General features: G+C 50.1%; 1 protein-coding gene across 7 annotated transcripts in view; it reads left to right on the forward strand.

Annotated features, from left to right (window-relative positions):
- LOC144153871 (GATA-binding factor 2-like) overlaps positions 1-13,190 on the forward strand; it is a 357,267-nt gene extending 344,077 nt beyond the window's left edge. For all 7 annotated transcript variants that reach the window (XM_077685603.1, XM_077685602.1, XM_077685609.1 and 4 more), the window contains one exon: positions 9,849-13,190. In XM_077685603.1, the coding sequence (XP_077541729.1) occupies positions 9,849-10,223 (375 nt within the window). In that variant the 3' untranslated portion in view covers positions 10,224-13,190. The remainder of the gene's footprint in view (positions 1-9,848) is intronic.
- The last annotated feature ends 9,131 nt before the right edge of the window (positions 13,191-22,321 follow it).

Below are 22,321 nucleotides of genomic sequence, written 5' to 3' on the forward strand. Positions count from 1 at the left end.
CGGCGCCAGACCCGCCCTGAGAGATTTTACGGCACGGGTGGGTGCTCGGGGGTTCAGTCGCCTCTGGATTACGGCGAACATCGATCGTGTTTGCAGGGCACCGGTCAGACGGTCGAGTGCTGTTTCGAAAAATACGCGCGCCCTTACGAGATGGCCTCCTGCCAGAACGGCGCTTCAAATCACTCCTCCGTTGTACCCCTCCGCAACGAATATTGCACAGAGTCGCATCTGGGACACCGGCGCAAAGTTTAAAAACATCGTAACTTTTCTTCGGCCGCTGACTGCAGACTGCGCGCACGCAGGGCTGCAAATTTGTGGCTTGCAATTCTAGAGGACAGCGCAGTGGAAGAAGGAAGATGTCCGCCCGTATCTCCAAAATCAAATGGCAGACGCCAGCTGGGATCGGCTTCTGCTTCAGGCCACGATTGACACCTCTGTAATTTTGGTCCGTGTATTTTTTTTTTCTTCGGCTGCCAAGCTGCAAATAGTTACATCTCAGGCTGGCGGTGCTCCACGAGCCCGTGCGAGCCAGACAGGCCGACGCTTGAAGAAGCCGGGGAACACAGAGTTCAAGATTGGAGTTGCGAGGCGCTCCTCTCGGAAGCTCGAGGGGCGCGTGGCGGAGAAAGGCGGGCGCGGGCCGCTAAAACGCAGTTCGCGCAAACAGCGGCTCTGACGCTGCTGCCACTGTCAGCCAGCGTGCGCACATAGAAGCGGCAACGGCAGCAGCAGCCTCGAATCTGGCGTACCGCAAGGCCCGGCGCTGCGACCCATGCTGTTAAGTGCGCGCGGCGGCGGCGGCGGCGCGGCCTTTTGTTTGGCCGCGGTGCCGCGCGCGCGCGCGCACGCGATTGCGATCTCGGTTCGTCCCTTCCCGTTCGTCCGCGACGGACGGGAGCTCTCTATCGGGCACCTTATCGAGGACCTTTATCGGACCTTTTTATCGGACGCCATCTGCGCCGCCATTCAGCGCAACGCCGCCGCTGCTCCACCGCCTCCTCCTTTCTTCGGGGGCCGGACCTCCACGATTCCCTTCGCTCGCCTAGCTGTTGTCACCGGTGGCACTATTTTTCCTCACTCTTTTATTTTCCGCCGCTCGGTTGATTCGCTGAAAGGTTGGGGGCTCAATAAGTGCGCGCCCTTTCGAAGAAATGCCACGGCTGGAGAAATGAACGACTGCCGGGTCGTCGGACGGAACCGCCTCCGGGTTCTCGAGCGCGCTCACCTGTATGGACAACACAACAAAAGCCTCCAGCCATGCGCTTACTCGAGTTTCTTATAACAAGAAGCAGTCGGCATTACAGTGAGGTGTAACCTGAGGTAAAATGAGAGGAGGAGGAATGCGGCACACGGAAAAATGACAAACGCCCTGGCACAGCTGCGTGTTACCGAAGTGTGCTTATGTGATCTACTCTGTTAGGTGTTGAAAGAGGCCTAACGTAATACGGAGTATAAGAGCCATTCGTAAAAGCTTTGCGTGGAACGCTACAGCTCCAAATTGCGCACAGTATTTAAGGCTGAGCAATCATATATCAAGTTGGAAAGTTTCGCGCCACAAATAACAACGCCTTACCAATCAGGCTGGCAGGTCACAATGCGTGAATAATTCTTCGTCAGCCTCGGGGGGCCTCAAGCGACGCGACTGCGACACGGGACCACGCTAAAGCACGCCCGGTCAGTTAAGGGGGGAGCGATGCAGCGCTTCTTCGCCCATACGGCTTTGATAGGCCGTCAAAGAAGGGGGCTGGGCGGCGGTCGCGCCACAGAGCTCTCGGGTTGCAACCGTGGCTCCTCGGCAGGCCAGTGTCACGGGGCATAAAGGGCCCGCCGCCGCCGGCGCCCCTCAGACGGCGCCGGCGACAGCGCGCACGTAACCATGGTGGGGGGACACGACCGCCACACGTCGCACGCTACTCTCGCGGGTGAGCGAAGCCTGCTGTCGCTCTGCTGCCGAGACGAATGCGACGGAGGACGCGTGTGACCGGAGGGCGCCGGTGTCCTCCCCCTCCTTGCAGCCCAGATTAGCGTTCACAAACGGGGTGCGGTGAAGAACAAAGACGCGGAGCGATTTGTCTGTAGCGAAGTGTGTCGCAGTCGGGTGAAAAGCCGAACGACTGCATCTGTTGCGGCGTTATAATGCGAATAATTTCTTTACAGTAGTTGGACGTGCCGCGAAATACAAATCCCGCTTCACATTCCACCCTTGGCTAATAAACGGCGTAGCAGGATGATCTATGCAATACAGTTCCTCTGCGTGAAATTTCTCAAAATACTGACTATTGGGGGACTTCCCGCCGCCGTGGTTCAGTGGCTAAGGCGTTGGGATGCTGAGCCTAAGGACGCGAGATCGACCCCGGCAGCAACGGCACAAAAAACAAAACGAAACTATAACGGCCGTGTGTCGTGATTGCCGCGCACGTTCAAGATCATGAGGTGGTCAATATTAATCCACAGCCCTCTTCGGCGCGTCAACCATGGTGTAGCTTCAGCGAGAGATAAGGGCTGTTTAGGCACCACTCAAAGGGCTTTCGATGTAATGCCGTTCGATATAATACGGTTCGATGTAAATCCGTGTGATGTAATGGCGTTCGATGAAGTAGCATTCGATGAAAAAGTGTAATTCGATGAAAAAGCAGTCGACAAAATTTACTGTCCCAATTAATTTATGTCCACTGCAGAACATCAATACCGGCCATACTGACCGGCCGTGCTTTATCGTAGTCGCGTATTGAAATCCAACCAATCCCATCCTGAGATATCCGGGCCCAGTCTTTTCCTTCGAATTTTCTTATTTCATCCCTCTATCCTGTTGGCTTTTTCGCCACGGATGGTACACCTGATATCAGTTCTCCACATCAGTAAAGGTATAAGCAGAGCGAAGTAGGAGGTACACTTATAAGTATACCACTCAGCTGCTGTTCTTTTCATTGCCCATACGTGTGTGGTCGTGAGTAATATATACTTAATACGCGCCCTTCCCTCCGCACATAACGCAAATCATGGTGTACCACATAGATTATCACGCTGCACAAAGGAGTAGCGCGTCTCCCCGGGTCTCGTGCCGCTGTCAAGTACGGCTCCGCATTCAGCGGTATTCAACAAAGCGATGGCAAAGTGGTGACCGCTGGGACTTCCAAGGACGCGGCCCACCGCCCCCCTCCCCAGCACGCCTCCCTCCGGACAGAAGCCGAACAAGCATCCCAACAACGGAACTGCTTACCGCGCACGGACAAGGACTGACTGGCAGCCGAGACAAGCTGAAGAGGTTGGCCGTTATTTCACCACGGTTCCTCGCAAAAGGGTTGCAAATATTTGCCTTGCGCTCTTCAATGCCAGCGGGCAGTATACGCCTTCGCCTCTCGTGGCTTCACAGCGGGACATTCGCGGACAAGAGCCGCCAGCAAAGCGCCAAGTGAAAGTGCCAGCGGGCGCAAAGAGGGGGGGAGACAACCAGGGCTGCTTGCGGGGGAGAAACCAGTTTGCCCCCGATGTTTGTGTTTATTGATGGGCGTTCACGGCAGCCGAACGCTCAGTGTGCGGCCGGCGGCTGCGCGTCGCCTTCTTCGGCGTCCCCCAAGGCTGCGTACTTTCCCCTGTGCTCTTCTTCGGTCCATCATCCAGCAGCCACCACCGAGAAGCCCGTGACAGAGCGGTCACAACGGGCAGACGAGTGAGAAATGGCGGAGAAGGTGAGGTACAGACTCGAGCGCGTTTTAAAAGCGTCGCCCTGGTCTTTCCCGGGATGAGACCCGGGTTGCGGATAATGGGGGAGGGAGGAGAGCCTAGGGACACGCATCGGAGCTCGCGGACAGAGCTCCTCTTCGCGGTGCCAAACTCTTTTCGGGCCCCCCGTGAACGCTGGCTGTTGCACCGGGCGCCAGCAGTCAAGACGGATGGGCAGCACTGCACCGAGTTCGACGAGAGTCGTCCGCCACCTCCTCCCTCCTCGCCGAGACTGGCGACACCGCACTTGGCCTCCTCGTCGCCCCCTTTGTCCCTGGACTCGGTGGCAGCCGTGGCTGTGTCTGTTGCCTTGTCCACCTCATCCCCCCTCCTCCCGACATTTTTTTCTGGTGTGCTTTCAAAATGGACTGACGGAGAAAGAAGGGGGGGGGGGGGGGGGCAGAGGCCTGGCAAGAGCGCAGTTTGACAACTTGTTCTTCATCCGCCTCCCCTAGAGGAGCTGTCCGAGCATTTGCCCTTTTCTTCGAATAACTGCTTCGACTAAGCTAGCGCGAAAAAAGCGTGCACAAAGGGACGCTTCTTGGAGGAGAATGTGAGGACCGGGCGTAATCTCCAAATTGCTTCTCTCTTCTCTACACCACTCCACTTGCTTGCTTTTGAGGGCGCCGTTCAGCTGAGCGGTGTTTCTTCGTCGAAATGACAGCGTGTGGGTGACTGACGTTCATTTTGCGTGTTGTTAGGATTATTCAGCGCGATATTCTGCGGCGCGAAAAATCACTTTTTCATAACGGTGAAACACGCAGACGCTCCAGCGCATGAGATTTCAGCGCACGTTAAGGATGCCTAGTGGTCTAATTGAGTAATTCGTAGTCCTTCCACGACAGCTCTAATCTTCTCGGAGGCGTAGCTTCGGTCCTTAAAGTCGCTAATTTTAGGAGCTATACCGCATTTCATCCTTTGGCGTCAACACGGTGTATTGCCAAAAAAAAAAATTCGTTGTCTAAGCTTGTGTTATTGCGTTCTTTGCAGCATTCGTTTCTTTTAAAAGCTGGGTGCCCTGTGGAGGACAGAGGCTGAAATACGAACGAATTAAAGTGAAAGCCCAGTTTACAGGCCACTGGAACGTCCTTGTGAGATCTGTCGACTGCAGGAGGCCGTATGGTAGCCCTCTACATAGATTAGACCTCTACGGAGGAAACTCTAGACTAGACCTCGAGTTTCAATTTCGTCTATATTCAGGGACACTAACGGAGGGCGGTTTTACAGGTTGGTATACCGTCGTTAGTATGCACGCAATCTTTGTGCAGCTTGTGAGTGAAAAAAAAAATGCTTACAGTTGAACTTTGCGAAACGCGATTTTCCGAATTTCGCGAATAACGCATCCATTAAAATTTCCTCACAGTTATCCACAGGGTTCATAAAGTATTCGCTTGTCCTGTGGTCACTTCGTTGAGCCGCGATTCGACGGTACTTACAATGCTGTCGTCACCGCCTTATTCCAATTACATTATATGGGCAAGATGCAGGGGCAGTTCAAATACTATGACTTGCAGAGATGATACGAGACCCCAGGAAAACATTCTCGCACGCGAACTAGATCTCTCGCATGCCAGCTGTCAACGGCGGCTTCGTCCGCGGCAATTTGTGAGGTGTTGAGGGAAGTCGGAGCGTCGTATTTCGTGCCTCTATCACTCAGCGACTTCGGACAACCGAACGGTTTTTCCTTCGCCCGGTGTTAGAGTTCTACGTCTATGCTTCTCGTTCCAAGGGTGGCGTCATTGTATAAGCGTCAGGTCATTTGCACTTTCCCCCCGGTAGTTAAAATAGCAGCCACACCCATGTTTTTGTTTTCGCTCCCTGCTTAGTTTTTTTTTTTTTTTTTTTTTCTCACCGCTCGGGCGAGTCGTGTGAGTGAGCCTGGCAGAGACGTAATTATATGTATCTGCCTTGTCCTACACGTGAGCGTGACCTAGCTAGCCGCCTTGAGCGCGTAGGTGCGAAAGCGTCTCCCAAGCTCGCACCGTCTTTTCACCTAGCACCTTCTCTACTTGCAAATGGAAATTTTTGAGTGCTACATTTTACTTTAATTCTTTCAAAATGACCGCCTTGTAGCCATCGCCTGCACCTCTTGTAGCCTGCGGCCCGTTCTCAGAAAGCAATTGCAAACGCGTCGAGTATGCGTAATGATAGTTTGTATGGGTGGTGTCCCTGTTGGGGCACGCTTGAGAACAGTAAATGAGCACTGGGTGTTAGTTCATGCAAGTCGTCCTCGTGGTATCAAGAAGCTTTGTCTTGGGTCTTTGGGTTTTGGTGGTTCTTACGAAAGCAACCATGTTAGCGCGCTTGTTTTTTAATTATGTACGCCAGATTCGATCAAGTTAATCGTGCATTACATGCCAAATAAAAACGAAGTGTTGGAACTTCGGGGGGCTGCTAAATGTTTTTCCTTTTCCTTTGATCTTTAACTTTTGGTGATTCTTACGGAAGCAACCATGTTAGTGCGCTTGTTTTTTAATTATTTATGCCAGTATGAGATTCGACCATGTTAATTGTGCATTATATGCGAAATATAGACGAAGTGTTGGAACTTCGGGGGGCTGATACAGCAACTAATTTTGCTCAATGAACAGAGTAATCAGATGCTCACCAAGAGTTTGTAACGATGACATGCATGGAAGCAGACAACGTGCAAATGATCTTCCCGACAGTGCTCTTTGACGTTGCACCGCCGACAAAATTAATAGCCTGAACCGTCAAGCCATGCACAGGCAAAATGGCATACCACATGAGATATCGTTTACCGCCCAGAAACCTTCGTCCAGCATCAGTGCGTACGATTTCGTCATCAAGCTCACTTCGTAGATGAGTGTTTCGCATTCACAATTTTTCCAGTCCTGTGAAGAGAGACCTCTTGCCTGTTGATGGGATCACAGCGGGACTAAAAACTTTCATGCATGAAAATCAAGGAAAGAAATGCCTACGAACTGCCCCGAAAACAGTCCATTCCCTTCAAAAAACAAAAGAGGACTTAAGAAATCGTTAATTGTTTTTCTCTCCTAGTTAGGGCTATATAGTACGAAATCACCAGTGAGTGCAAGTACAACGCGGTGTTGTCAATGCGGATCATTAGGAATTGAATTAAAAAGCCTTTATTGGTCGTCTGAGCGTGAGAATACTGTAGAATAAAGGCACAGACAAAGATTTGAAGCGCAGGACAACGGGACAAGCGAGTCCCGTTGTCCTGCGCTTCGATTGTTTGTCATGTTCTACGAACAGGCCCAAACCAGCACCCTCGTAAAGGCACAAACGGCCTGACGGAGGTCCTCGGCCCCCTAAACACTGTGTCAGCAGCATTGCAACGTCAGGAAACGTTTCACGGAACGTATGTCTCAGTACACTTGTCTATGCTACTCCCCCACCCCCCACATAGCCCACCCTACAGATTCTGGTTCACAATGACCCGAAATCCAGCGACCGCAAATATTTCTCAGGATTCCACCCATGCATGTTGCGAGAGTCCTTTGGTGGAAACTGTTGACCGTGTAGTAATGCCGGAAACGGCATACAGGTCTCAGATTCACGGAAACGGGGCAGACAGCTTCCTTCCTAACACGATGGCAACGATGACGACAGGCATGTCTCCATCGCCTTCCTGGCGGTTGACGTTCCCAAAGTGCGTCGAGCGCAGCAGTCGTCGATCACAGCCACCAAACCTGCGTTGTTTTAGGCAAGCACGGCACAGTAGCGTTCCTTTGTCTGCAGTTTTGACACACATAGGCTCTAAGGTTTCCTTCTCCGTCGCGCAACAAAACCATCGATTGTGTTCCTCCACCAGAACTGGGGGACCAGGGAACGGGGACGCCGGGCAGCAGTGGGGCGTTGTTTTGGCGAAAGCTTGCTGTTGTGTTGACTAGCCACCCGCATCCCGGCATGTATACGCGGGTTCGTGAAGCCCCGTTACTCCCCCTCCACTCATCAAATTCCCTGGCCGTGTTCTTCGTGTACGCGGTTTTGTACGCGTGTTCCGCCGAACCGACCTCAGTGATCGAGCACGAACATAGCGCGTGTCTTGTGCCTAGTTGGACGTTACACGTCCGGCTACCGACAACACGCCTCGGTGGCGCCAGGTTGAGACAATGGAAAGCTTTGTGTGGCACGCGGTAGCATCGCGCGACTGCGCGCGCCCGAAATGCCTCCTCGGCTCATCCCGTCTCGGAATGTGACGTTTTCTCCGGGGATCTGTACGCGTGAGGGCGCGATGGGGCGGACGAAGGCGATTAGGATGCTTGCATTCCCTCGTGTGATTTTCTCGTGCGTAGTACGTGCAGACATGACAAATATTGAGAGATTGTACCCCCCTTCCTCTTTCTCCGTCTTACTTTTGGGGGCATACGGAAAGAAACGGGCGTTTTAGGACGGCTTCCGTAACGTGACTACCGCAAAAACCCAGCCAAAGTGCGTACCTAGTATAGTTTTCAACTCGGGCAAACGAGTGGCTTGACTCGTACTTCAAACGTCGAGAATAATTACTAGTTCAAGCTGGCACCCAACAGAACGTTGCAATCGTTCTGGTATACGTACAGCGCGAGCAACACAACTCTGAATACCGATATATTAGAGCTCGTGGCCTACGCGGGTCTTTAGCGTGCTTTTCTGTTTCTTGTTTATTTTTGCGACAGTCTCTCCCCCATATCCCCACACCGCATTTTAAACAAAACACGAGAAAATTCTTAAAGTTGAAACCACAAAAACATAGCATGCCTAGTTTTTTTTTAACGGTAGAGTTATTGTTCACCCCGCAACAGCTGGTACAGGAAAGGAAGGTGTTAATAAACCTTTCTTTTGCTTACTTTCGAAGGATTCTAAATTGAAACTTTACGTTTTTGTACAAGCGCCGCGACGAACACCTTTTAAAAGTAAGCGAAACAGGAGTTTTCTTGGGTAAAACAAATGAATATGCGGACGTTAGAACACACAAAGCGCTCTGTTAAAGCTCCTCCCTTCCAACGCTGTATACCTGGCTGTACCGAAATTGAACGCTCTCCTTCAGTCACCCCCTATACACCATTGAAGGAGACATGGCGGGCAGATTGTGGGGGGTCGCTGCAACGCTTCGGTGTACAGCCTCGAACCACGATCACCGTTCCGAGCTTAAGCGCCGGAACTCATAGAGCTCGGCGACAACTTTATAGGTATTCCTCCAGCGCTAGCCATGCGGACCATCGGCCTCCGAAACAAAAGCGCCGAAAAGCGGTGACGGCGGCTTTCCCAAAAGGGCAGCCCCTCATTGAAATTCAGCGCCACCACTGCACCCCCCCGCCCCTGTGTACGCTCTCGCTCCTGGTCTCTCGCTTCGCACTGGGGCGACACACGGTGAGAATGGGACTCGGCGCGCCAGAGACAATGTCGTCCCACGTTCCGCTCGAAAGAGAAACGCCGACTTCGAGGTCCTTAGCTCCCTTTCTGCTCCGCGCGGAGTCCTGCTTATATAGTTGCTGCGACCGCGACCGGTCCGCAGCAGCACCGTACGAGAACAACGCGGCCGTCTCGAGCGCGGGACACTTTACTGGGCCGGTGCCCCTAACATCCGTTCCCATGGGTGAGCCGGGCGCAGTCTTCGTGCGTGCGTTTTATACCGCTTCCACAGAAACGCTTCCCGATGACGACGACCCGATCGTAAATTGACCTGCGCGCCCGGCGGCCTTGAATTCGCAGCCCGGTGCCGCATCTTGTGTTGCTCCTGCTCTCACCCCCACCACTTCTTCCCCATGTAAATCTAGGGGGAGGGGGAGGTACGATGGTGGAGGGATTGTGGATCCTCGAGGGCTTATGGCTACGAGTCCCGCTGATGCCCGTTTAGATTAACGTCGAGATTGCAGTGCACGGCTATCTTTGGAACTAAACGGTGGAATAAGCCGCTACTCGGCCTATTTCCCGAGTCTTTGGTGGCATAACGATGCGAGGCGGACCCGCAGTGACCAACAGTGACTAAAACCGCGTAAACAACTCTGCACGGAATGTGGATCGTCTCTTTTAACCTCTATTTCACCCTGCGCATTGCGATGTGCACCGTGGGAAATGGGCGGAACTTTTCGTGTAAGGAGTGTGTGCCTTCTGTGAGAGTGGCGCTTGTGTGTGACGCTCCAATGTCCTGTCCTGTCCAGGTGAACCGGCCGCTGACGATGAAGAAGGAGGGCATCCAGACGCGGAACCGCAAGCTGTCCTCCAAGAGCAAGAAGAAGAAAGGCGGAGCCGTGGGCCTGGCCTTGGGTCTGCCGGACTGCATCAAGCCCCTGGACAAGGGCTTCTCCAGCTTCTCGCCCGCGGGCCACCAGTTCGCCTCGTCCATGACCATGACCATGAACCACTACATGCACCAGGGCAATATGAACATGCCCATCTCCATGGGGGGAACCTTCGTCACCTCGCCGCCCATGCACATGACCACCGCGTCGGGGCTGTCCAGTCTCGGCCTGGGGCCCTCCACCGCCGGCCTGGGCCTCGCCGCCTCCAACAGCATGGTGGGCGCGATGGCCTAGCACCAACAGTGGCGGTCCCTGCGGGACCACCCCAAAGGCAGCAGCAGCAGCAGCGACACCAGCAGCGGCGACCACGGCGCCGTTGCGCGCTTCGTGTGCGCGAATTCTCCCCCGCCCCGAGACGACGGACCATCCCCACTGTTGTGAAAACGGACGAACCCATCTCGGGAGCGTGACACTTGTAAATACGAAGGCAACAGCGTCGGAAGCAGGAGGATCGAACATCACCACAGAGAAAGAGAGCTATAGTATATAACCTAATCTATCTTTCATCACAAAGTACGTACTGCTGCATCGCCTGTGTGTGTGTGTGTGAGTGCGTGCCTTCCGCCCGAACTCTTGATCCGAGTGATGACATTGCGGGAGCGGGACTGTGGTCAACCGGGCGGCGAGTGCACGGGAACGAGGACGCATTACGTGCAGGCAGCACTTTCGCCAGTGTGTGTGTGTGCGCGTGCCCTTTGTTCACCACCTCGGATTGTACTCCCGGCTTCCACTCGTGGTGTGCATGCGAAATGTGCGAGCACAGAGTGCTGCGGAACGGGAGAGCAAGCTGCTAATCGCACCCGCTTCCCATGTACAGCAGAAATGAACACCCTGCAACGCACGTCCTTCTGGCGGCGGCTGTTCTTGGCCGCGTGGTATGTTCTTGAGAGCGCGGAACGTTACCCGGCACGGGCACTGCGATGTTCCACACTGGTACAGCGCCATCTGTGTAAAAGCTATCCCCACGCGTTAAAATTTTCGCGCTCTTTCTGAATCGATACTGGCTATGAATTAAGGCACAAAAGTAGTTAGCACCCGCCGCGGTGGCTCACTGGCTAAGGCGTTGCGCTGCTGAGCGCGAGGTCGCGGGTTCGATTCCCGGCCGCGGCGGCCGCTTTTCTGATGGAGGCGAAAAACAAAAACGCCCGTGTGTACGAGATTTCGGCGCACGATAAAGATCCCCAGATGGTCAAAATTAATCCGGAGCCCTCCACTACGGCGCGTCTCATCGCCTGCGTTGCATCGGCGCGTTAAACCCCACAATCAAGATCAATCAAGATCAAAAAAGTAGTTAGCAGCCATTTTCTGAAATCTATTCTAATTACCTTGAGTTCGTGATATTTTGACTGGGTGCTGCACTTTAAGCGAACTGTGGCTTTCTTGCCTAGTTCATACGCAGGTGCTGTCAAAAGTGAACAATCCAAATAACGGGCTCTAAGTCATCAAGTCACTGTGAACATACCCCTGCAATGCCACCCATTCGGCCACTGCCCGAAAGAAATAATACCAATAGAGATGTTGTTTCACCAGTGTGGATCCTAGTGCTTGCGCCGGGGCGTTTTGGCTGGGTAGTTGAGAAGGGCTGTCATCCTTACCGCGGCGTCAGGCTCTGTTCTCTATTAGCCTTCGCTCTGTTTATTGTGAGCTGGCTGCCAGAAGGACTCACGCATGCCTTCACTTAGCGGAGCGATAGTTACACATACGCTCACCAGTGTGAGACTTCAGAGTCCGTGGCAGCGCTGCCGAGGAAATAAAGCACATCACGAGTCGGTACCGCGGGAGTGTCCACGTCCATTCAAGTGCACACGGGGCGCAGCATCACTTGTCCAGCGTCGAGGAGCGAGTACACATACAGGCACATTTGGCCAAGGGCAGAGCGGAACGCTGACCCCCAGTCAGTTTCTCGGTAATGGGAAACGCTATAGAGAGGTCGAAGCGACACACACTTTTGTCTTATACGTTCTTATAGCAATCTCTCATTTTTTTCTCGCGAAGGCACCAGAAAGTGAGTTTCTTTTTTTTTGTTAAAAAAGTAAGCTAAACCAGATAAGAGTAAACCGTTGCCGTTAATGTCACAAAATATAGGAGCAACTTGACCAGTCAGCCTCATGATGTACCTCTTTACGTGATCTCGCTAAATAAGGCTGAGCTGTAATTTTGATTTGATGGTGTTGTGTTCTAGTGCAATCTTGCCGTAGGAAGCGAGTCAACATTATCAACAATCGTCTGCCTATTTCCTACACGCAATACCGTCGCGCCGAATTTAAACTGTTTGCTTATCTGAGCTGGGGAATGTTTAAAAATACATTCGCGATTCAATGAAACATTTTTTTTTTAAAGTTTACCCTTTTGTAGCTTTTAGTAGTTGAAATCAAATCTGGGGGTTTACAAAATCACGAAACGAACAGAAAAGGAAGCTGTGACTATGATCTACACCCAAAGGAGATTTTGTATCGAAACAAACTGGGTTCTTAGTCGGCAGCAAATTATTGGCTTGTCAACAATTTCCCCTTGAAAGGGACATCGCGATCGATTTTCGCTAAATTTCCAACATTGCACGCGAAGGTTAAACAGGTTACTGGAGTTTAAACACTTCAACTACAGGCTTGCTCGCGGCTGCTAGCCCATTCATTTCAGTTTGTGCGTAATGTTGGCTCGTTTGGGTTGGTTATTTCCACGCTATAGAGTCTTGTAAAAGCGTTAACGTTGATTTATCATTAAGAACTCACTTGGAACAATGACTTGCTCTTAGCATTATGTGGGTGGGGGGGGTGTATGGGAACGATAAACGCAAAAAGAAAGGGAGGTGGGGTATTCCAAAACGCAGGGATTATAAAATGTCATTTCGGCCAGCCTTCGAATGATTGTGTTCAGATATTTTGTTGTAGCTCACAGCTATAGAGTTGTAGTTATTTAAGTATTTTTACGGCAACTGATGCCGAACATCGTTCGCGGCAGACCGTCGAACGAGTGAAAAGAAAAGAAAAGATGTGAGCATGTTTTTGTTTTTGCGTGATTGTAAATGTGTGAGTGAAAGAGAGAAACAGAGTGAAGATGACTTGTACATATTTCACAACGAGATGGACGCCATACACACACGCCGACCGGTCGACGCTCGGCACAGCTTGGGTTATTGGTGTCCACCTGCACCTTGTGAATGGAAATAAAAAAAGATCAGGTGCTACGAAAAAAGACACACAACTTCTGCCTCCTGTCTTTATTCACCTGTATGCATGACGAAGATACAACAATGGTGAAGTAGGGTACTCGGCCAAACAGAGGTACCTCAAGTGTCCCACTTAAGTCCTTTCGACATCACTAGTCCTTTCCTTAGGTCCTTTCGACATCACTGGTAAGGCGCACACCTCTTGTGGACCTAAAATAAAATGTCGCAGAACACACCAAGCTCTTTAAGGTCGGTTTCAGCGCAAGACAAACGCGCATTGCTGAGAAGATGATTTTAGGGACAACGGAAGCTACCCCGGGAATTCTTTAAATATCGCTCTAGGACCCCCTGTATCCCTGTGGAACGCTATACACCGAACCGCTTTAAGGTCGGCTGCATTGTTATTCACAAATAAATCGCTGTGAAGACAGTTAAGGGTCGATATAAGCAGTTTAGTATTAACGTATCAATATCTGACGTTTATTATTAAATGCTCTCATAAGATCCTATGTATATCAGTGCAAAGCGCTGAAGATCAGCCCTTTAAAAGCCTGCTTTATTTCTGTAAGCAGTTGCATTACTGGGAAGACATCTCATACGGCAAAGGAGGGGTTCTGATATCAAAATATGAAGGCTCAGTGGTTTTTCGTTAGTAGCATTTTCTTGCGCAGTGAAAGTGCAGAAAAATGCAGGCGTTACAGACGGACAGGCTAGGCTGGTTTGCTCGTTGAGAACACATCAATGTGCTTCCGCATCAAAAAGAAGTGATGGTAGCTTTATAGCATAGCTAGTATAGGCGTAGATGTTCATATATATTAAATAAAAGTTTGCTTCGTACAAATTACAGGAATGCCATGATTTACAGGTATAGCAATAGGTGTTTTTTCGATATGAATACAGAGTGAATATGCTTCTGCGATTTCAACGACCAGTGGCTATTGTCCAGTGGTCAGATTGGATGCACTTCTCACCTCTGAAGTAGGGGTCATTGCGGGAACGTCGAAGACAGGTACAAGTTGGAAGAAGTATAGGAGGATATCGTGGTTGTCTGCCCACGGTGCCAATGAGGTGCGACACGGGCAGGCAACCCTAAGTGGCGCACATATGAGGCCGGTGGCCAGGTGTGTGTGACGGCGGACGTAAGTGCCCCACAAATTGCAAAATGTCGAAGCACGGCACCCCTGGCCGCAGGTGAGCCCCGCCTCTAGCTTCTTTTACCTCGATGGGTTTGTTTGTGCGAAGCGTGGAACGCCTTTTTACAGCCCGAAAGGATGCAATATGTCAGTATTCATTTCTTTACCCCTAAACTTTCGCCAGTCGTACACATGCTCCCTCATGCGAGTCTTATAGCAGTAAAACCGTCCTTGCAGTCGGCTTCCGTTAATACCAAACCCATGGAGATTTCGTACTAACCGTACTTACATAACCAAACTTTCAATTAAATCGAAATAACAATAACAGCATTGCCGTTAGTTCGCAACACGGCTCCCTTATTGATTTTGGTCGGAGTCTCGACTGTCGCCTCCAAGTCGAGCGTACGGCACGGGTTGCCATGATAGAGCTTTCACTGAAATCGAAGCCTGAAGCGTCCACGCCAAAAACGATTCCGAATTAAGAGGTCCAACGAGCCAAAACATCCAACCCCTAAGAGGTTCAATATTGGATTTCTTGACTCGTTGCACCTATTGACCAGAAGCACCCACAAAATGCACACATGGCGCTACACAGTAGCGGTTCCAGAGATTGGTTTTGGGGGTTGGGGGGGGGATTTTTTTTTTTTGGGGGGGGGGGGGGGGGGCGAATAAAGAACCGCTCCCCTTCTTGCGCCAATTCTGCGGAGGAGGCGATAACCATGCAGGCGTGTGCGCGTATGCCATGTGAACGTACAAATCAACTAGCGACAGAGTGGTTTTTGGCGCCCCTTAGGCGGTGCAACGGCTGGCTAGAGCCCGCATTTCTGACAGACGCAACCCGTTTGCGGCCTCGCACAAGTGGGATTTAACCTCGTGCAAGTGGCATGCTTACAAAAACTATAAATAAGAAGCTGAGGACCTCTTTGGGGGGGGGGGGGGGGGGGGGGCGGGGGGATCGCTTCCGCTTCTTTCTCCCCCCTCCCCACCCCCTCACCTTAGGACTGCCACTGGCTCTAAGGACCTACCTCAAAAGAGAAAGATGCGTACGCTGGGGGCGAGTCTCAACTGACCTGACACTTTCTAAACTGTGCGCTGTCTCAGTTGCGGTGGCGGCGATATCAGTAGAGAACATTGCGGTGTTTTTTTCGTATCGATGTATGTATTTATTGTTCTTTAGAAAGAGAGAAAGGTCCACCAGCAGGCGCAAATTTTCTCGCCTGGGGGCGGACACCGGAACACCTGCTGGTGTAGGGGAGGTGGGATAGGGAGGAAAGACTACATAAAAATAGGAGAATATGGTAGAGGGTTTACATGAATCATGTATAATACACAGGCAAGGTTAACAAGGAACATATATACAACGTATAGGTGAAAAAAAAAAGAAAAAAAGAAATGAGGAGTTAAATAGTTGAGCAAAGGACGAATACATATAAACACACATATCAGTTAAACAGTTGTACAAAGGACGACTATATATAAACACTACGATAAGCATTGAAAATTTATAATTTTATCGAGAAATGATGGTCACTTCGAAGTCGCTTATACGAAATAGTTTTCAATTATTTTAAATAATGAACTTAAGCTTCGAATTATCGAACAGTTTCTCCAATTGCATAGCGTGTAAAATTGCCGGGACCAGCACATCACTTCTAATTAATTGAAATTTCCAATTAAGCGACTTCAAATTATCGAGAGCCAACTGTATGAAGAAATCACTTTTTTTTTTCCAATTATCACTTTGTTCGATGTATTTCATGCTCAAACGGAATCTCATCATCCCCACTTTTAACGAATTTCTGCTGCTAACGAAGTCAGCTTGGTGTCCCGAGAACTTTGTTATCACGCGAGTTTACCGTATTAGGCTTTTTTGGCAGAGCTGTGAAGCCTAACAAAGAAGCCAACAAAAAACTGCGTGCTCTGCGAGGAAAGCGATACAGTCGGTTCCCAACAATACGAAGTCCACGGGGACCGCAAAAAAACTTCGAATAAACAGTACTTCCAATTACACAAAACCCAAAAGGACAGCATTGCCATCAGCCCGTAACATGCCTGCTTCCTTGATTTCGTCCAGAACCTCGACTTTCGTCGCCGATTTGAACGTTACAACACGGGTTGTCATGGTAGTTGGCACACGTCGCTACAATCGAAGTCTGAAGCGCCCACCTCACAGACTGCTCGTACAACGCTGTGCGCAACAACAACAACAACAACAAATGTTTAGAGCCTTATCAGAGAGATATGCATACGCTGGCGCGAGTCCCAACTGACCTTCCCCTTTATTGACTTCGCGCTACCTCAGTTGCAATGGCACCGACATAATGCAAAGTCCAATGGTTTTTCGACGCCTCGAATTTTTATTTTATCCAGACACGACGGAGACCTCTGCAATTTTCATTAGTAGTAACTTCCAATTAACCTCCATAACGGGATACAGCTTCGAATTATCGAGCAAATTATTCAATTAAATTGCATGCAAAATTGCCGGGACCAGAACATCACTTAAAATTAACCAAAAATTCCAATTAGGTGGCCTCGAGTTGTCGAGAGTCGACTGTATTACCGCATTATGCGTGGTCAAGCCAAGTATTTGAGTCGCTGCAGCGTTGACTAAAGCACGACGACATTGAAGTTGCACGACACTGAACAAAGCGGAAAGTGACCCGGCGCGAGGGCTTGGTACACTGCTGAACAATGCGTTCGCGAACCCACTATAATGCTTTCACGAACCTTAAGTGATCAGCTCTACTTTCATCAGAGAACCGCTGCTTCATACGGTAGAGTAAAACAAGTAAAACCTAGAAATAAAAGTACAATTTAATTTTGTATCATGGCTTGAGAACAAGTACAGACTTAGGTATGCGGCGGGAAACTAAAGGCAGCGATTTGGGGGAAATTTCCTACTTTGAATATTCGTGTATGCGTACGCGTGAAGTTTGACAAAAAGAAAAAAAGAAAAGGCGCGAGCTGTCAAAAAACTTATATGTGGGTATTTCCAGCCTCTCACAGTGTTAGTGTTACATATCTACATAGTAGTCTGTGCTCACAGAACAGTACATGCCCGCAAAGGTGCACTTCAAAACGTTTTATAAGAGGCTGGTAAATTGAACCCTTCAGTCAGCCAGCAAGTTCAAACAACCAATTTCAAAGCGAAGCTCTCTTGGTCTCAATGATGGTGGTGTCGTTATCTAAAACGCATTGCAGGAAAGCCAACTTTATGCCATAAGAGGCACATGCTGGTGATGATGATAATTATTCCGTGGTTGGAGTCGAACCTGAGTACCTCGCGTTACGAAGCCGACGTCTATCCGACTGTGCAATCGACGCATTCGGGTCGCTCAGCAGTTCCTCTGTGTTAGTTGCGCGGGCGTTGGCTTTGAACTTTGGCTGAGTTGAAGTGGAGTTTGGCCGTTTGGATTTCGGACTTCTGGAACGTGGATTTCGGACTTTGATTTGACTCAATTTGCACGGAGAAAGCTTCGTGTTTTGACCATATTCCTCCTAAGAAAGGGGCTTCTATTTTTTTTTATACGCCGGTGCTTACGAGGATGCACCTCGGCGGAAGCCACGGCAGGGAGTTGCTAGGCAACATCGTTCTGTCGGAGTGTGAAGCCTCTAAAGAAAGGTTATAGAGGGGAAGAATGCCGCGCGACCAAGAAACAAAACGCGTTGCTCGGCAACATTGCAGCATAGTCGACCTGCGGCGCTGCACACGGAAGCGTTCGAGGCGTGTCGCCTGCTGAAGTGCTACCAGTAGAATTCAAGCTAGACCACTTTTTTGCAAAAACTGAGCCACCTAGCGGAGGGCACCGCATGGCCCTGATGTGATGCCCTGCCCCTGTAAAACCTATAGCAGGAAACTTCGAGCAATTTGGCAGTTACGTAAACAATTGTCGTCTGTCTCCTAGCAAATCGATTTTAAATTTCGCGCGCGAGGGGATGCGGCCTAACGTTTGAGATTTCCCTCGCAGATGTATAGAGCTTGGCGATAAAAGTTGGCACGGAGCCAATTGAGGTCACCCGCGCAGCAGTCAGAGCGGAATAATGTACGTAATTGTTCTACCTTGAAAGGGCTAGAAATGAAAAAAAAGAAAAGGTAAACAAGTAGATAAACCATACTAATAATTATAGAAACAATGTCGCCAGAAATTTGGGAAAGTACGTTGACACGAAATTCGGGTTCACCAGGCAAATGGGACCACTGGCTTGTAGAAATGCCAAATAATGCTAATTAGCAAAAAAAAATAATAATAATTGTGCCAAAAGAGCTTAAGAAATACAGAACCACCACTGTATTTTTTGGTGTACACAAGCTGTATACGAATATATCGGTTAACCACATAAGTGGCAGCCTATCGGACCACCGAGGCAAGAGCCTGTATTTAGGAAAGGCTAGTGAACAACGCATCACATTCATTCCAGCAACCTGGTAATAGAGAAATCGTAATAGACGCCCCTCCACTCCCCCCCCCCCCCCCCCCTTTTTTTTTTCGTTAAATCCTTAATATTTGAATCGAGTTCACCGTATTACGTCCACCGTCACACACCCCTCTCTCTCACCCTATAAGGCATCAGTGAATAAATCAGCGCAACGCATTTTCGTTCCGCTGCAGGAAAATTGGATCATTCCAAATAATTAAGCCAGCCTGTAGCACTGCTACCACGGCATGCATTTGGACGTAAGCGGGCGACGTGCAAGTCGTGAATCAGTGCTGCAATTCTGTACATGAACTATTTTGTGGCACGCTATACGGCTTTACGCCATGTCCTCGATTCACATACAGTATGATTCTGACAACCCATGCCTACTTTCTCCTCGGCACTAAGAAAGCGTAGAAAGTGTAAAATTTTGCTAGTTGGTACACACTAAAAAATGCAACAGAGCAAAGACGAGGACAAGAGAAGGAGGGAGGTGCTCGACGTTGTGCTGGTTTCCAAATCAAACCGTTTTCTTTGTGGGTTTTTTTTTTCTTTTCAGTCTCCGACGATCGAAATTTTAGCCGTTACTATACAGCTTGCCAACGTATTCAGCGCTGCGCGAACGAGGCGCGAAGCTTGTCTGATCTGGAAAGTGTTAATCAATGCGTCGATCTCGGCAGCCGATCAGATAAAGACGGCATTGACCGGGTCTTGCGGGCGCCCGATACACGAGGGGCACAATCAGTCAGCTGATGCAAGAAGCGCGTGCGTACGATGAAAAAGGAAACGGAAATGCAGAACAGGCGGATAAACAAAACTAAATTCCAATAAGAACGTAATGTTTGATGCTGCGAAGCTCGAAACACACGAGGGGATGTGTGTCGGGGATGGGGGAGGCCGAGTCCCGAACGGGAACTGCGGGCAGTTGCCGCGTTCTCCGGTCGTTACACAGAAAGAAGCCCGCATAAATCTGGCGCGCTGACGAAATCGATTTCGGTCTCGAAACTCGAATTGCCGTAAATCACAGCGCGCGGGGTTCGGCCGTCCGGGTGACACCGTTCATCACGGCACGCTGCACTCGCGAGCACCTAGAATGAGAGAGAGAGAGTTAGAGAGTTAGAGAGAGAGACAGGAGAGGAAGGGGGTTATGCAGACAAGGACGACAACAACAACAGAGAACATCTCGTAGGCGACAGTTGTGCCAGGCCACCATCGATTGCCGCTGACAGTATATGCGACGTCTGTGTTCGAATGTTTGTGTGCGCACACCACGCGATGTCCTCCTGAGGCATGTTCGATAAAACAATGGGCTCCCGCTGCATAGTTGGCAGGCCGGTGGCGTGCATACGAGACAGAGCCTGGATTCATAGACGCACGCATCGTAAAAGCAGCAGTAGCAGCGGCACACAGGCCCCGCGTCGGACTGTATAGCCCCGACGTCTTTTTGACGCCGCCGACATCGATGCGTGGTTTTAAATGGCTCGTGGACGGCGGTGTGTTGAGCAAACAAGCCGCGAAAACAGCGCCGCGAATGTACCAAAGCATCGGTTTGCCCGCGAGACGCAATGCGCGGTTTCTAGCGTGCTTTTTTTTTTTTTCTTACCTTCGGTCGCGGCGGGGACCCGGAAAAACGGCTGTTTCACGCCCTGCAGAGGCCAGAGCACTCTCACGTACAAAGCAAGGGGGTCGATCAACGGTAATTCATCTCAGTTTGGTGTCGCACGTGCTTGTGGGGTGCGTGTAGCCTTTGGGGTCCTCTGCGCCCTTGCTGCCTTTTCTGGTGGAGTCGCCGTGATCACGTTGACTTGTCAAACATGCAGAGCCGACCTATTGGGAACGCAGCACGCTAGAACCTCTTTTAGTCGCGATGTCAAACACTCGCAGACCTGACCGAAATGTAGGACTTCTGCCGTGGTGTAAGTGTCTAAGAGCTGCAAGCGTCACTTGAAAGTTCGCAAGTGATGGCAACGCAATCTGCAGTCTGTACGGCTGTGTCCAGCCCGGCAGTCTGACTACTCATAATGTCGAATAATCCATACCGATTGTGTTCCTTGACGGAAGAGGTTCGCTTACGTATATACATCATCTCCCCTTTTCTACATGTCTAAACTTTTCTACACGCACACTTTTCTAAACGTCAATTTCAAAGGAATATCAGGTTACCTTCTGTATAGCGTCTATAAAAACACGTGCGCGCAAACAAAAAACAAAAGCTGCTACACCCTTTGTGCAATTGGTCTTTGGCGGCCACCAGTTCTGAGCAAAACCAGGACATGCTTGTTGTAGTCTTTCTTTCCTTGTTTACAGCCGTTTTTAGTAGAGCAACTTCGTCATCCTTCAGCTGTTTCACGCTGCACATAACGCCGGGCTTTGGCTCGTACACAAATTCAAGCTATGTTAGCATGCGTGAACTTTCCTGTTACCTGCAAATAAATCGAAGAAGGCTGGGAGAGTTTAGGCTGACTTCAAACACCTGAAGTGCACTTGCAAACTTTAAAAAGAAAACGGGAATGTGGGGATCACCCCCGACCATAAATTGACCATTGGTACCGTATTTTCGCGATTCTAAGCACCTTCCCCCACTTTCAGAAAAACGTTTAGGGAAAAAAAGTTTGCATGCAAATCTTACCAACCCCTTTTCTAAGCAACCACCGCAAGGAGGATTTCGGGCGTGTGTTAGCGGGTCCAAGATGATGTTGTGACCAGGTCACTCATGAAGTGTTCAATTACGAACCACTTCGACGGAACAGAAGACCTGCTGCGGGATACAGAAATCGGCGGCTGAAAAGGTGCAACGGACTCGAGTGGTAGTGGAGTGACTAGTATCAGAGGCAAGTAGTGGGTTCAGCGTTTGCACAAACTTTTCCCTTGAATGTTAGACAAACGAAACATTATTCCTTGCACCCACCTCATCAATATACCGCTGCAAAAAATATGTGTGTGTGGGAGGGCGGGAGAGGTAATCTACATATGAATGTCGAATCTAACCCCCCCCCCCCCTCCCCCCCTTCACTTCGGGTCTACCGCGATCATGAAAAAAGGGAGCGCTTCTAATCGAGTAAACACGGCAAATCTGCCGTCAGTAAGTGTACCCGTGTGTAACAACAGCAACGCAGATAACGCTCAACACTTATTACTGGCATATGGAAGCAATTCAACTTATGTTTACGCGGCTGAGGCACAACAAGTGCAGTGAGGGTGTTTTAATCGATAATCTAGATCTAGAATGCCCGAATATCTAAAGAGTTATTCAACAGAAAGCCTGAATCATGAGAAGTTTTCAAAGAAAATGTCAAGAGAATGCGAGATTGGTGCGTTTGTGATCGTTGACCTTCCCGCACCGGCGATACGTTATCAGCAGCTTCGATATGCAAACAAGTTTGAGGGAGGAGAGGTCGTGTCGGCAGTCGGAGGCGGGCGTCTTTGTCAACCCCTGGAAATCAAATTTACAATGCTTTTATGTGAACAGGAAGAATATACTGGGCTTCGTGTGGCCTGTTTACAGGGTGTTCAGGTGGTGAAGAAAGTTGAGAACGCCGCTGCAGATGCAACGGTAGTCTGCATAGCGTGTAGCGTGGGTGAAAGAACCGCGAGAATCGCTTTTGAACTCTCGA

This window comes from Haemaphysalis longicornis, unplaced genomic scaffold (assembly GCF_048455015.1).
Source record: "Haemaphysalis longicornis isolate Haplotype H1 unplaced genomic scaffold, Haemaphysalis longicornis Haplotype H1 scaffold_9, whole genome shotgun sequence".
NCBI classification, from domain to species: domain Eukaryota; kingdom Metazoa; phylum Arthropoda; class Arachnida; order Ixodida; family Ixodidae; genus Haemaphysalis; species Haemaphysalis longicornis.